The sequence below is a fragment of the Bacillus rossius genome, chromosome 1 (assembly GCF_032445375.1).
Source record: "Bacillus rossius redtenbacheri isolate Brsri chromosome 1, Brsri_v3, whole genome shotgun sequence".
In the NCBI taxonomy this organism is placed as follows: Eukaryota; Metazoa; Arthropoda; class Insecta; order Phasmatodea; family Bacillidae; genus Bacillus; species Bacillus rossius.
In genome coordinates, this window is record NC_086330.1 from 96,778,498 (window position 1) to 96,795,926 (window position 17,429).

At 38.9% G+C, this 17,429-nt stretch overlaps 1 protein-coding gene across 1 annotated transcript in view; it reads right to left on the reverse strand.

Moving 5' to 3' along the window:
* Positions 1-17,429, reverse strand: part of LOC134532406 (discoidin domain-containing receptor 2-like) — a 186,811-nt gene that overhangs the window by 46,181 nt on the left and 123,201 nt on the right. Inside the window, exons 6-7 of the mRNA XM_063368854.1 lie at positions 6,856-6,989; positions 5,007-5,214 (exon numbers count right to left, since the gene is read on the reverse strand). Coding sequence (XP_063224924.1) covers positions 5,007-5,214; positions 6,856-6,989 — 342 coding nt within the window. The remainder of the gene's footprint in view (positions 1-5,006; positions 5,215-6,855; positions 6,990-17,429) is intronic.

The following is a 17,429-nucleotide window of genomic DNA, read 5'->3' on the forward strand; positions in this document are numbered from 1 at the left end:
AAATCTTTTTTTCAATAGTTCACTATTTTCTGCATAAAATCAATTTTATTTCACTCAAATTGTTTAACGCATGTGGCCAACATATGCTCTCAGATTACAGGTATGTGAGCCAAACGGAATTGAACATTCGAGAATCTGGCCTATTACTCGCAGTGAACTGCAAATATACATGGCCTGTTTACAATGACTCATGCGAAAACCCTAAATCTACCTATATATTGGCGCAAATACAATATACTAAGCCTTTTTTTTTAATTATAACGTTTCAAAATCTATCCTATTTTCAAAGTACTTCACTTGTCAAACTGGCTTCCCAATTTGTAAGATGTATTGACATCAAAACACAAAGGTTGCTACTCTTATTTATGGTTTACGAGCTGGAAAGGAAAATTTGTAGGAGTCGTTCGACTGGTAAGAATATTTCACGCACAAGAAAACTGAGCAATGAAATTCTGTCCGTAGAAAGATGGCCGTGTACGATTTAAGACCAGGTCGCAAAATCTTTGTTGTATGGATACTGTGAAGATTCGAGTGAATCAAGGACTCATTAGATTACAAAGTCGTTTTCTCTTACTTACTTGTAGTTCTAGTGGCAATAATTTTTTTCCGCTTGCCAATAAACTTTGCGAGAAACTTGCATTCTTCAGTTTTTTTTTTGTAATTACTTTAAAAAATGTTTTATTTACATATTCTCTTGCAGTCACGAGGCACACAAACACACAGAGTCTAGAGTGGAAAGAAGTGGGGAGGGGGAGATTCACGGTCGAGATAAAAACCACTTTCTCAGCAATGACATAAAATATGCTTCATTTGCATACTGTTCTGCGTCACTCGCTATGCAGAGAAAAATTCTATCCAGAGATTCAAAATGTAAATAAATCTCTAACCAATTTATTTAAGGTTCATCAGGAAGATTAAAGTAACAGTTTAATATGAATATATTTGACAAATTTTTTGAACAAAATATCACCTGTCAGACTTGAACTGTGCTAGAAAGTGATAATATTATTCATAGTGTGAAAATAATTCTCATGAATGTGTTTTCAAAAATTAACTATTTATTTAGGAAGCATGTAGGACTATTTCTTCAAAGAAATATAAAAGTGGTGATTACTTAAATGTTTTTGCAAAATTCTTCTTTTTCATCAAACATGTTTTAGAATTTTGGAACCTAACTTGAATTCAGTTCGATAACTGAAGAAATTAAAAAATTCATCCGCAGACTCTCTCATAAACGTACTTTTTCAATATTATTTTTTTCTTTATAAGCTGTGTACAGAGTGAAAAAAAACACAACAAACGAGAATATAACTTTGAATCGCCCCTTTTAAATTGGATTTTTTTATAAAGTATTTCAAAGAGGAGCTGTTTTCTGAAATGTTGAGTAAATTAATTCAACAATTAGTTGTTAATTTTTTGTATTAAAAAGCGTACGGGGGCAGGAAGTTGGGTTACTTATACAATCAGCTGTTTCACTCTTTTTCTCTGCATACTCTGACACTTTGTTAAGCTTGTTTACTTTCCTCTATGTCCTTCATCTTTCGTACACGATTTACGAGAAGTTAGCAGCAGCCGAGCCCTGTTTACTGTGATGACAGAAAGACACGCCGGTTATTACAAAGAACATAAAAAAAGTTTGAGAGCTTTTCCCCAGTTTCTTTTGATGTTGGGAGTTCGGTTTTCGACAAGGAAAAATGCTCTCCACTGAAAGCAAAATACATACAGAATTTCTGGACGAGTTTGTAACTGGTAATGTTCTTTTCCCCTCGTTCACTCCATCTTGGAAACTTCCTCAACTCTGCACACATAGGCTATCATTTGAGGATCGTCGCTGGATAAAAAAAAATATGGTTTACCAAAGAAAAAGTATTCAAACGGAAGTGCTTTCAAAAATGAAAAGCCTATAAGACGAAAACAGCTAGTATAATTAAATAAAATCCATTACATTCAAATATAATTTTTAAAATTTTGCACTGTAATAAATTTTTGAAATGTTTTTAAACATGTAAAGGAAGTTATCAAAATTTAGAAGAGATACAATGATTTCATGTAAAATTACTATACAATTTAGATTGTATATTTGTCGATAATTTACATTACATTTATAGGAATGTAACCAAAAACATTCTGAAGTGTGGAAAATTTCTCCACGAATAAATAAAACTTTATTTTTGTAGGGAAGGTTAAACTTTTTAAAAAACTTAAAAAAGGCATGTATATCCATCCGAAGCATTTGCTCCTTTCAGAAATCTACGCCTTACGCAACAGTTTTAAATCTGACTATAAGGAGTGACCGACCAATATCCGAGATGAGTTAGACAACTCTGCAGTCACCAGGGCTCGCTTGATGACGTAGAGGGTGCAGGTTAGGTTCCTCTCAGCATTAGGAAATGCTCGTAGCTTTCTACGTCTGACTAAACAGATATTATAAACTGAGAGCGAGAGATGGTTTTGTTTGAGAGAAGAGAACACAAAAACTGCTGGACCGATATCAAATTAAGTTCTTTATCTGTTTTAAATATATATTATTCCGGGTGAATTTTAGCCAGTCTTGTCAAAATAAAGATGCTACTCATTAAATTATAAATACGGAAAACTACACGATGCAAAAACTAGCAGGTTTTAGGCTATAATGTGTTTTGACAGGTAGATAATAATTTTTTACATTATCCGTGTTGGAAACTATATATAGTATAGTTTTAATTTTAAAACTTTATATACATATCGCAATATTTTGATGACAGTAATATCTTTTGCATTTTTCAGTAAGTTTTGTAATGATTCAATCGATATAAATCTTAGTATGGTTAGAAGCCTAAATTGAGTTTTATCGTCATCAGTTTAGTTTGATGCTAAACGATAATTCGCCTCTCCCCCACGCAATTTCAGTGACCGGTCAGGCATGTTTATTGTAATATCAAAACTAATAAACAAGGAAAGCCATTAAAATCACAGCGGTGGATTGCGTGTGTTACTTTATTTGTGAATTAAAATGGAAGTGCCTTATCTGCCAAGCAAATTATTTTCTTGGATGTTTGCATTTCAAATACGACTAGCTTGCGAAAACAATTATAATTTGTTTATCTCTACTTTCAAACAGGTATAATTATTACAGAGTTGAAGTTTTATCGCTTACATAATTTTGTTGTTCATACTGTAAAACAATTTTTCCCCCACCAAATGCTAAATAAGAATATGTACTGTTGGGTTATGGATTGTTGTCGCGTGCAGCTAGCATATAACTTACTAGGACATAACTCACTAGCATATAACTTACCGCATGGCTTGAAAAATCGAGGCGGACAATCGCACTGGACGACATTTTCGTCACGTCACAAAGTCGGAGCGGTCACGCCACGTCCGGTTGGAATCAATAAACCCCCACAATTCCGGGTCCGCGCTTGTTCTGTGTCGGTGTCCGGCCACACGCACGCCCGCAAGGAAAACCAGATAAAAGCACGATCAACTCACAGCACGAAAATATAATAACGTAACAACGGACATCACTTAACTGTAGCTCGCCCCCTCAGCGGCTTTTTCCGTGCGGGCCAGAACCGGACGCGGAAACACTGCTTCGGATTTCCGTCCGTGCCGTTGGGCCTGACAGCCTGACAGCTACACATTTCTGGACGTCGCCCCCAGATCCTGCAATAGCGTCGGCTGCGCTCGCGGTGTGGACTCGTCCGGACACAACGCTGCCGAGCCGAACCAGAACCTCTAAATGTAAATCACTTGGTACAGGAAGCAAGTACGGTCTTCTGCACATTAAAATACGGAACAAATATCAGTTTTAACTGATTACCGCCTTATTAGTGTAGTTTGCAAACTATTCGGGACCACAACACTCTGAGAAAAATTAGTAGAGAAATAACAACGGATCGTTTCCATGATATTTCTTCAAGGTAGCAGTTATCTGTCAACTAGAAACAGAAACAGAATCATGCGTATCCATAACTTAACACACTATTATTTATAGCAATTCCATGTGTTGTACGAGTCGTTCTATTTCATTTTCTTTAACCACACTTTTTTTTCTCATTGCAATTGGCTAACGGGATAGTTGTTTACATCATAAACCAACCTAGGTTTACTTTAAAAAGAGGCGCATGAAACCGTAGCTCAGTTATAACCATTTTGATAAGAGGTGACCTTGTGTGAAGCTGAGTGGGTTTCACTTCCAACACTGCAACTGGAAAGAGCCACCATTCAGTAAAAGTCAAACATAAAAGGTAATCTGCATTAAAAAAAACAACAAAAATGGCATTTACAATTTACAATTATTTACAGTGTGAGCCCTTACTACGGTCAAGAAATACGTGAATGTGACAGCAATCGAATATCCGACGGAAAACATGTTTCTTGAAACTTATATTTGAACATCACTTCGCTACAAATGCCGTACTTGGTGGTTAATTTACTAGTATTATGGACTCACTAGTTTTAGGCATAACTAGCTCATGCATCATGGACTACTTGGGGGTAAATTAACTATTCTTAGGGACTCACCCATTTTTAACACAACCTCACTCATCATGAACCACTCAGTGGTGAATGTACCTATTTTAGGGACTCGCATGTTTTGTACAGCATCTCACTCATCATGAACAACTTAATGGTGAACGCACTAACGGGGCCTCAGGCTCGAGAAGGACGATTCAAACTGGGACGAATACCAGCGAAAAGGTCGCGGTGTGGTCGCTGGAATACGACCTGTTATGGAGCGCATCCATTGAGATGGGATAGAGCAAGGTGACCTACTTAGATTCAACTCTATGGTGTGTCGAGGGGAAAGCGGGTGGGTTCTTCGCACAACGACGAGGTCGCAAGGAGAGATATCTCGCTCTAGTACTTGGATTCAACTCTTCTGGCAAAACTCCAAAAGCCGGGCAGTAACGAAAGAATGGTAATTTCCACACGATGGGGACCAGGCACCCAGATCCAGATCTAGGATGTGGGCGGCGTCAGCGGTCACGAGCGAACGTGAACACACATCCATGGATACTCACCCGACTCGAAGAGCACCTCGCTGATCATGATCCACTTGGCGGCGAAGTACAGCTGTATCCTGACGAAGCGGCCGAGGCTGTGGTGCAGCTGCACGGACACGTTGCGCGCGTTCTCGAGCGCCGTGTCGGGCATGTAGGCGTAGGTGAGCGGCCTGCCGTTGAAGTGCTCGCCGCCCACGCTGAACAGGAACCGCGCCTTGCTGAACACCTGCGGCCGCCGCACGCGGGACATGGAGCATGTTCCCAGCCATGGACCAAGAGAGAGGCAGATGCATGGTTGCTACGTCGAAAAGCTCGGCAAAGACAATGCCTCCAAGGCTATAGTGAAGTAAAAGACACTCGGGTATCGACAAGTGCTCGGGCCCCCCCTCCCTTGTAAACCCTCCCATCGAGAGAAAGAATGGCTAAGAGAGGCAAGGCAAAGGACCCGGTTGATTTCCGAGATTTTTTTTTGGATGTACGAGTTCACACTGAGATTAGGATGATATTACAATTGAATTCATTGGGAATATTACAAATACTCAGGCCACATTTACAGTTTAGGCAGCTGGAACGTTTACGGTCATGGGGATGGAATCCAACGTTTTTGTTTTGCCCTCGAACCCTTAGATTCTTTCGACAGCCCTGAAGATATGCATGGTGGCTAAATGTGACAGGGCCTCAAGGACTACTCTGGGCTCCAAGCCACTTGGGTGCTGACGAGTAGAGTGCGTATATAAAAGAACAGGACCTTCAAGATTGCAATGTACTCCAAATTACTGGGATATCTATGAGTAATATATGCACAAAATCTTAAGCTGATGGGTCCTCCAAGATTCCAAACCAAGTTGATGACTACAGGTAGGGTATGCAAAGATGCTTAAAACGACAGGACCTCCAAGATCATAGTATATTCCAAATAACGTTAATACCGACAGGTTAGGTATGCCTAGGTATGCCTAGATGCTTAAGCCAATGGGAGCTCCAAGATTACAATGGGCTCTATAGCACTTGGATGTTGACAGGCAGGGCTCACAAAGATTATCAAGAGGATGGCACCTCCCAGATTGTAGCGGACTCCACATTACTGGGATACCGATGGGTAAGGTCCACTCGCTGGCTTAATGTGATAGTCCGCCAAGCTTCCGGTGGGCTTTAAAGCACCTGGGCACCGACAGGCATGGTACCAAAACCTGCTAAAGGCGATGTGACCTACATTGTAGAGAACTCCGAATTACTTGGATACCGACAATAAGTTAGGCGCAGATGCTTAAGTTTACGGGTCCTACAAGTTTCCAGTGGGCTACAAACCACCTGATAATCATCTCTGTGATTATTATTCAGATCTATGCTGCAGGTTGTGATCCAGCCAGCGACCTTCGCCGTGGAAGACGGGTGCTCGTAGAATTACAATGATGTATCAATATTTTATACATATCAAAATATCGATATTTTAATGCCGATATTTTTTTGAATTCGATAAATGGGTTTTTATGATATTGATATTCAATAAAATAATATTTTATAAGGAAAAACCAATAGAGAATAAAAAAACTGAACAATTTAAAAGATATCCAATTTGAATGTTTTGCAAGTAAGAGTCAAATTTACTTCAGGTTATGTCATTATAAAAGCTTGAATGCATCAATGATTCAATATTAGATGTACTTAATTTTATAACAAGGAAATAATGGTTAAAAGTTTTGGTATTGTGATAACCCGATGCATTGAAACTATGGGTATTTTCAAGCTGATATTTCGTCGGTATCGATATCAACACAACGATACATCAAAAGCGCGATGTATCGATATGTGTAAAGATGCCGGCCGTGGGCCAGGGTGACGGAGGGACGGGGGGCAGGCGACGCACCTGCACGCCCCTGCTGAAGAAGTTGTTGGCGAAGATGTGGACGGCGCTGAAGTTGCGCACCTGGTCGAACTCGAACTCCAGCTCCACCTTGCGGTCGGGGAACGAGTCGCTCCTCCACGCCACCCATCCGTTGCCTGCTGACACGCGCCGCGGCTCTTAGGGGGCCCATAGACGTGCAATATTACTGTGCAATGACATTGAGAGACGCCCCTAGACGGTACAGTATAGTCGTGTCGTGCGCGGCAATATATTGTCAGTCCCTGCCGGTATTTCGAGTGGTGAACATGTTAGGTGACACCGAACTTTAGTTAATTTTGATCTCCGTGGGCGAAAGTGCCAAAAAGAATAAGAAGCAGAAACGTAAAGGAATGAAATGGGCCAAACAGTCATTTCTAGACAGGAAATAGTACATACTTAGTTCTTTAGTCCCAAAGAGCCGGAAGTCCACGTTGCACTTCGATAAATTCCAAAATAAACTTTTTCTCCGCCGCTTTGTCTGCCATCACTACACGTTCTCCACCACTTGTTGATAGCAACTGAATGGAGTGACGGGATTTTGCACAGGGTTACCGACACACGGCTCAGTATTTTCTTAACTGTGCAATGTATTTAACATATGTTAAATTTAGTATACTATATTGCACAACACTTCAATATTAACTACACACGATCAATTATATTGCACAAATCCCCGATATTGCACAATAATATTTCACGTTATGGGCCCCTTATTAGGGCGAATTCATCTCACCTAGCAGAGTTAAAAAAAACACGACACAGGGAAAAAAGAATTATAACCGCATGGGGGTGGATCCTAGTAGGGGGGGGGGGGTGGGGCGGGGGACCAGCGGGGCCGTGGCTTCCCCACATGAAATAAAGAATACCTTCGCAGAAGGGTCCCGCTTTCGCTTTCAAAGTTGTGACTGCGAAACGGGAATGATAAACTTAATCGTAAAAACTATAATTTTTGGAAAAATTTCTGTATATTTTAAGTTTATCTGCTTATTGCATTAATATAGGCCAAAATAAGGGCAGTGTACAACAAACAAGCACCCTATACAGAGATGCCTTGTGTCGGTTAAAACTCACGCGCAGAACTTTTGGGCCACACATCCCCCCCCTCGCTAATCGTACAGATTTGCGCCTCATGACCCAATGACCTGAAAAATTCGTTTCATTATCTGTCCGTGTCTAGTGACGGGAACAGATGTCAGTTCCCCAAACTTCACAACTTTTTTTATTTTATTTTTGGAAGCCTAAGTGAGTTTGTATGTACTATCATCGTCGTGTTATCCATAATAACTGTTTAGTTACATTGCTTAGTTCGTCTGTGTTGTCCAAGGTTGTTGTTTTTCTGTGTTTACCGTTCTTGTCGAAACTTTCTCTTCTTTGTCAGCCCACTGTGTCCGTCTCTGCTGTAATTATTACGATACACATTTCTGTTATTTTTCTGTTTAAATTTTTTCTACACGCTTCTTAATGCTGCCTAGGCCTTTGGCATTTGACATCAGTTGATTGTGACTTGTTTGCATGTAGTATGTTAGTCGTACAATTGTGAGAGTTTGTTTTGAAATCCAGTGTAAACTAGCAATGCGTATGTTCATGCAGTTGTTTTAAAGTAATCTCCCCCATAGCAAGAATATTCCAAAGAACGTACCCGCTGACAGGATAAAATGTCCAACCAATATTATTTTGGATGGAATTTTCATTGGACCATAAATATTTTCACACGACTTGGAAGAAAAAGAAATCATTAAAAATATACCAAAATTCGTATGATCCGACCATACGAAACCTGGTAGCGGCCAACGAACAAAAGACAATGACTTCTTTGTCCTATACAAGTGGGTGATACTGGAACATAACGTGTATCTTAAAGGTCTTTATTTGTTTAGAAACACGCATAACCCAAGCAAAATTAAATCTAAGTTAAAATTGCTCTTCGAATTTTGAAATCGCTGTTAGCGAAACATGTTCATTAAGTACCGAATAATCTCGAACACGTCATAATATTTGTGGTTCACTATGAACTTTTTTTTTGATGACGAGCAATTATTTCCTGCCCTTGCACGTTAAGAACCGTGTAACGAACTCGCCCTAATCATGGCATCCTCGTTAGTCAATACAAAATACAGGTTCAAGCTTTGTTTATCCGCGGAATCAAACAGGTTGACGTTCTGTCCCCATTGAATCATCCTGGGCGCGCAAGTTGGACTGATGGTTGTCAAGTCTCTGGTTACAGTAGATGCAGGTTCTGACGAAGATATGTTAGTCAGAATAGACATATTTGTTCGTCAGAACATAGTGGTTTCAGTGCAGGCGTGTTCTAATATCAGTTTGCTTCTATCCACCAGCGAAGATGTAACCCATAGACGATGAGTATTATTTCCTGGAAGGTCCGATATTAAAGTTTTTATTAATGAGTAGTGAATAAACCAAACATGTTAACGGCTGATTGGCTGCAAGCGACGATGAAGGTGGGTATCAAATGCTATTTCAAGATATTTTAAGTCAATCAATAATGTTTTATGGCTATTCCAGAATGATACATACAACGTTAAAAAATATAATCACGGGTATTGTGAAGAGAATAATAAAACTGTCACATTTTTGAAGTGAACCTTCTTTGGACGCGATGGAAGTAAAATTTCAAGACCGAATTTAATGCAACGTTTTCGTGAAACATCGTCGTGAAACGATTTCTGACGTTAATAGTTTGCGGACGGTGCAGAGAAATTGTCGGAACCTGCCCGCGCCTGACGCCATCCGACTTGCTGGCATCTAGTATGGGAGTATTTGGTCAGAGGGTAACACAATTGTAAACCACGCCACGGGCTATATTGGCAAGAAAATTGTGTTCTTTCAAGTACGTATTATTATAATTTCTTGTCTATATCGGTATTGTTAAACAGTGTTATATGATTATTGTTTTAGCTGTGTAACAAAATATTTTTTGATCGTATAATGATTTTAACGCTTAAGTTTGACAGGTTAATTATTTGTCACATAATTATTATTTGATTAACTAAATCACTCACCTAATATAGTTATGAGCCCACTAGTATGTAAATGTTTAGTCCAAGTAAGAATATTATCGTTTAAAAATGTTAAAAGAAATCCCGTGCATGGAATATTATTTTTTTTTAATTTTCACTTTGTGGCAATATGGTTATAAAGTAAAGAATTACCGTGAGGTAGGTCCGTGTCGTTTAGTTTTTGCGTCGCGGAGCAGCGGACATGTTACTCATTTTTAATTCATTCGACAGCATTATCAGTATTATTCATAACAATATCCATAGACACGTCAATGTCTATGAATACATTGCGGTATGTCTGTTTATCCCTTACGATATACTTACGAGTTGAGGTTTGAATTGCCAAAGAATTTCACTTCTATTAAATTTACTGAGTTACATTCCCTCGTTTTTTTCCCTTGCATATCCTATAAACAAAATAATAATTAATTTTTCTACATGCATTGTTGTGACACATTGATTAACCTACAATGAGCACGCGGACAGCACAACTGAATGCGAAAAAAAATCAAACTTGTTTGAACGACCGACTAGTGTTGACTATGTTCGTGCGCGTAATCTGCAGAGGCGGTTGCAGGCAGTCTAAACACTTCCATCTCATTGAGCCCGTCAGAACAAGCGTGGCCTGATGCGGGGTCGCCCGGCCCAGGAGGGACCGACGGCGCAGTCGTGCGTCGCCTCAGGGCAATCGCCGGCCCATGACGGCTCGCCAGCCCCACACTGCCACCCCCTTCACCAGGTGTTTTATCGATTGCCGAAGGGCCCGCGAGCGCCTGAAGAGGCGAGACAGATGGAGCGGTCCAGAACCCAGCCTCCGGCGGCCTGTGACGCAGATAGCCGCTTTCGGGTGCTTTGTCTTCCGACGAGAAGAGAAGGGGTCGTTGGGGGATGGGGAGGAGAAATGAAAGCGTGTACGAGCTAATTCGAAAGCTTTTTGAAAAGTGGACGAGTCTTTCAGTACTCGTCAGAAATGTGTACACATCTAACCTCGGTAACGAGCAAATTCATGTGTTCTCATGATGCAAATATACTTATAATACGAAACTCGGACACGACATTTAACGTGAAGTTCTTTAAAATAAGGCCGAGAGTGACAAAACATACGAAAAACTGTTTTTTCAACTACACTTTTTGATGCGAATCACACGTAGCATCCGTAGGATTCGTTGCCGGAGCAGCTACGCCGACTATTGAATTATTAGATTTGAAATTTTATGAAATTTTAAACTGCGTAATGACACGAATACGATAAAATAAAAAAGACTGGAAAAAAATTACTCAACACCGGATTTGGACATGAATTTTGGCAAGGAATTTTTATTAAAATACTGCCCATCTTGTTGAAATTCACTAAACCACTAATAATTTAAAGTTTACTTTTGTGTTTGTGAATTTGGCTCGCGCCATCCGGAACAGATGGCTACAGATTTCCGTTCCATGTGACTTCCGTTCCATTCACGAAATTACTCCCACCAAATGCCGTATACCGGGACCTAAGATGTTACACATTAAAAATATAATTTTTTATTACAAAAACAATTTTTGATTTTATTATCAACTCTTTTTAAAGTTAAAAATTAAATCGCTCGTATCAAGGCTTATATTTTACGCATGCTTACCCACCAATGTTCATGATGATTCACTTGATTGTGTATGTTTGTTTGTTTATGGACTATTTTCCACAACAATTTCCAGTAGAATGTTTAAGTACGCTTTATTATTATGGAACAATACGTAAGTAGTATATAATAGTATGTTCGGGGACTGGGTTCTGGGTGAGGTGCCGGGAGCCGATCGCCATCTTATATTGTGAGTCACGACGGCCTTCTGGGATGACTTTAATTTTGACATTCGAAATTTGCCAAGATTTGCCAACAATGACTCAAAATTCCTAAAAATTGGCCAAAACTTCGCTAAAATTTCAATTTTCTTTTGGAAAAAAAATCCAACAAGCAAGCCGCCCTAAGCCTTCACAATTATAAATTTATGGCCGCCATGTTGAATTGTGTCGTCATCGTTACAATTTTCGTTACGGCCGCCATCTCGAAAATACGTAATTACTATCTGATATTAATGGGAAACATTTTAAAATTAATAAAACATGTACTATTTTGAATGTTTAATTTTTCAAAATTTTTAATTTGCTATTCTTTTTGTGATTCAGTGATTTTGATTTAGGAAAACGTCCGTTAGTTTTCTCCTGTGTTCCTGATTATTTCTGTCCTTATTTTGTAGGTATTTTCTCCGGTTGCTCCTGATTATTCCTAGCGAGATTTCTGATAGTTTTTTCATGTGTTCCTGATTATTCCTGTCAATATTCTGTTGGTTTTCTCCGTGTGGACCTGGTTACTCCTGTCAATATTTTGTTGGTTTTTCTGCGTGTGCTCCTGGTTATTCTTGGTGAGACTACTGCTAAAATTTATCAGAGTGTTTCTGATTATACCTGAGAAAACAATCGCTGCATGTAATTTTTTTTTGTACTGAGACAATCAATTTTATTCAGAGTCTCGTTTAATTAGTGAATATATGTTACTAAATCAACACTTACAATATTTTTATCAAGTGGAATTCAAACAAAAATCATCCATTATTCTGTCAAATACTAATATGCATTGAGACAGCTGAGAAGCAGTATCTTGCAAGACGAACTTCTTCACCTTGATGTCTAGCGAAGCCTTCCTTCTCTTGCGACCGTGAGTCAGCTTCCCACATCCCGCATAAAAATAATAACATTTACCGCAACACAACACGTTACGCCATTTGTTGGAGGAATAGAAACTTCTTGCAGCAAGTTTCTTGCATGAGAGAAATTAATCCTTGCTGAAGAAATAATAGAAATTATATTTAATTGATGGTTCCAATTTAAAACTCTTAGTAAACATCTGCTATTAGTTTAAATAAATAATATTGATCCCTGATTGATGTCTGCAGCTGTATCGAAAGGACATGGGTGTAAGTTCTGCAGCAAGCAATGTATATTGAGAAAGAACGGTAGACAACACGAGAAGAATGATTGTGTTAATAATACACTACGAAATATGTTGTGTTCATTGTAGCAAAACGTTTACGCGAGGAGCTTAAAAAAGACACGTTTAAACTTGAAACGCCAAGCTTTCTTACAATCTAGAGGACAACGATGGATCTACTAATCTAAAGAAGACTGTTCTGCATTACGTCAAAAATTTTCCTTGTCTTGAACGAGATTATGTTCATGGCTCTACCAATCTCGACAAAGGACTTAAATTGAAGGACGATGATGGTTTATGGAAGGATGAAGACAATGGAATAATCCTTAAAATGAAAAGTGAGAATACATTCAAGCCGAATCCAAGTAGATCCTCCGTACTTTGTAAAGATGATGGACTCCTAAAAAGGAAGCTTGAAGACGACGAAGAAGCTTTGACGTCAACGATTTTTAATTCTGCAGTAATCTGGGTGAAGATGCTGACTTCTACGATGATCGCGATAGTGTCTCTGAGGCTGTGAAAAAACCAGAGACCGTGATGAAGCAAGATCTGGCAAGATCTGGCAAGATCGAAAGCTGTGATGAAGCCCTGAGACAAAAGTCTCAGACTGAAATAAAATAAATTATTCCGATCAAGCTTTCGATGAACACTGAAACCATAGTGATCATAAAAAATTATTTAACATTCATTCCAGGAAGTTGACAGCCGAAGAGATCTATTATACGTCATGGGAAGATCCTAACATATTGGTTGATCGCCTGAGACTGTTGGTAGCATCGGTTCATGGAGGAAACTACTCGTACATCGACGAAATAGCCTCCATACTTAAAGAACTGAGGGAAGCCGGCTACATACAATAATCACTTGTTTAACTTGCAAGTGTATAATATCGAAATTCAATCAATTATTTAAATTTTAAAAATTATTGATTTATTTATTGTAATCTGAATTCTCTAAGACTTAGTTCTCGTAATACAGCTTCCTTTTTTTTTTGATTGTGCTTACAAAGTGCTACCTTTCGTTGAATGTACTTCCTCATTGTTGAATGTGATCATGATTGTGCTTACTTATTGATTGTGCTTCTTTTTCGTTGATTGTGCTTCTAACTGTGCTTTTTCGTTGATTGTGCTTCCGATTGTGCTTTCTTTATTGTGCTTCCGATTTTATTGTGCTTCCGATTTTATTGTGCTTCCTTCTAGTTTATTGTGATTCCGATTCTGCTTCCTTTTCGTTGATTGCGCTTACAATCGTGTTACCTTTTCGTTGATTGTGCTTCCTTTTCGTTGATTGCGCTACCAAATGTGCTTTCTTATCAACAATAGTGCTCTATTTCGTTGAACGTTCTTCCGATTGCGCTTCCTTTTTTGATTGTTCTTCCAAATGTACTTCCTTTTCATTGATTTTGGATCGTTAAGTCTGTATTGAGGACATGATTGGTCTCGTGTTTCGTAGATGCCTGGTATAAACGCCTGACGTTGGACATGGTCTGTTTAAAATGTTTTTCGAGTATCAGCGAAAAATACCTCTTGGTTCGGTGACGCTTGGTCTATACGCCTAACATTGAACAATACCTGGTTAAAACGTATTATAAGTATAGAAAAATTAGTCTTCCATGGTAGGCACAGCGACAGCGTATTTATTTACTCTGACTGGTATCTTGTATTGAGACGTTTTTCGTAGAGTGAATGATTAATAAACTACACGAAAGGTAATGGAATTTATGCTTTTGTTTTTATAACTGGCCGAGAATCAAACCAAGACGAAAATCTATCGAGTCAATCTTACATTATTAATTCCCTCTCGTGAACTTTCTGTCGGACGGCCGAAGCTACCGATCGTCCGTTACCGGCCGTCCCGCCGTGGTGCGCGCACTTCTATTACTCTACACGTTATACATTATTGTATTTTTCTGTGACGGCCGTCTGTCCTTGCCGTGACGCCCTAGTGTGCGCGTACCTTTAGACGATTTTTTTTGATGGTTTAAAATTTTTTCCGTATTTCTAGATTAATTATTACGAATGTACAAGATAATGTCCAATATGTCATAAACGGTTTACTACCGAAGGCTTGTAGACTAGTAACCTAAGCTTCTTTTAGGACTTTACACCATATTTATTTAATTTAAAATTTATTTTATTTTAATTAAAATAAATAAATTAAAATGAATTAATATTTTCCCATAATATTACATTTTATTTGCATTGATCAAGTATCGAACCAGGGATAGGAATCGATAATATAAATTGGTATAATTACAGATTTTTAAAAATGAATTTTGGAATTTTTCCAGAACTATAGTTAAATAATTACGAATTTCCAAGATGGCCAACAAGATGGCGGGCGCCCTGGCAATATATAACTGCATTCTAGTGAGTGAAAATTAAACTAATATAGCGGTAGTGGTCTCTAGCAGACGAAAACAATATGTCGGATTCAAGACGGTGGCCTCTAGCAGACGAAAACATGATGGCGGACGTGACATCATACTAGCTTTGCTATATATACCTTGGCATAAGTGGTGGGAGGTCAGTATGCCGGTGGCTTCTGTTGAGGAAGGATCCATTGCCATTTTTATTTTTGCCCTCACTGGGTTTAAACCAAAGTCTCCATTACGTAAATGTGTTTATTAAAATTTTTAAATTAATTTTTAATTAATTTAACATTTTGTTCTCGAATTTTTTGGATAATAATTACGGATTTTTAAATGGCGGAAAGTTTTGAAAATGGCGGCAGTTATTTTTATTAAAATTTATTACGTAATTTTTTTTATTAGTTTTACAATTTTCCCAATTAAAATCAAATTATAATTACGGCTTTTCAAGATGGCAGCCGTAACGAAAATTAAAACACAATTCAAAATGGCGGCCATAAAATCCTAATTGTCAAGGTCAGACCTAAGCGGTTTAGGGCGGCTTGCTTTTAGGACTCTTAAAGCCGCTTTAAGGACAGTTCAAGCCACTGGCATATTTGAGGTCTAAAACAGGAAATTTTCCCTCAAAAAGGGAATTTTTTCCATGAAATAGGGACACTTAAGCTTTCTGATTTTTTTTTTTGAGAATTTTTGTAGACATTTTTCTTCTTCAAAAACTGGAAGTTTTGGTAGATTCTGAAGGCTAAGGTAAAAGGTCAACGTCATCCAAGAAGGTCGCCGTGACGTCACAATCCAATATGACGGTCGGCTCCCGGCCCCTCATCCAGAACCCAGTTCCCGGATATACTTATATATATATATATACACACACACAAAACTTACGTACCTGGATAGTGTTCAAGAAAAGTGTGTACAAATCTGCAAGTTATTTCTGATCCGGAAGCAGGGAGAGTGCAATAAGACACCCAAGGTGCAGCTCGAACAGCAAGGGCTTAGAGCCCTCGTTGAGGGGAGGGGGGGGGGGGTGGGAGTTGTGATCTAAAAATGTATTTTGTGTGATATTATTACACGTATATGAAGTAGAGATCGAAATGATTGTTAAATAATAGCACATATTCAGCTAAAGGAGAAAAATTGATGTGGTACCCGCCTCCGTGCTAAAAATTAAGATGGTGCCAGTCCACTTCAAAAAAGAAACTACATTTTAAGTATTATGCATTCCCCAGCTGCCGAACAATGAAAACATTTTTTTAGTCATATATCATAGTGCAGTTGATATTTATAACAAATCATGATATGCAATACCGGAAGAGCAAAGAAATCCGTGGAATTACCTTCAAACAAACGTAATGGCCTCGGTATTATACGACAAGTTGATTATTTCTTCTTCTTTTCATTGAGACGAATCAAGGGATTTCACTGTAAACATTTTCCCGTAGCTATTTGTTTGTTTGTTTGTTTTTGGCTAGCAACATATTTCCCCAGCTGTAAAAAAGTCCCGTAATTGATGATGATTAGGAAGACTGCCTCGACGTTTTGTCGACATTAGGTAATTTTTCAGTAAATTGATGTTTACACATTTTGGGACGAAACTTAAATTCCAAAAGAGTTTTATTGATAAATTTACACGAGTATCTCTCAAATAATAAAAAATTAATAAATAGAAATGGCGTGTGGAACCAGGCCTTAAATTAGAACGGAATACTTTTGAAATGAAGTAGGTAGTTTAAAAAATTCGAATGGGATCCCATGTGTGTGCGTGTGTGTAGCCCCGGGGAAAGTGAGTGGAGAAGGGAGGGGGTAGGGGAGGTAGTTCACGAGGGTAGTGCGTGCTCGCAGGTATCACAACCTCCCCCCCCCCCCCAGGGCAGCAAGGGCGCCAGAGGGCTCCCGGCGATCGAAGGACCGTTGGTTCGCGGCCCACGACACGGCAATCACATTACACCTCGGGGCGGGCCGCTAGCCGCTGGGGTCACGCGCGCGCGCCAAACTGCAGGTGCCCCTTCTGGCCACTCGCTAGCCGCTGTCCGGGACAAATCCCGCACTCATGCGGGCAGCACTCTTCTACACAATGGTTTACTAGCTCTTTTAAACAAAATTAGTATTTAAAAAAAGTAAAGGATTTATTAATTGGCTTTAAATTTTTTTAAAAAACTTTTGTCAAATTTAGTAATGTTACCTTCTCATAATATGGTTAGTATA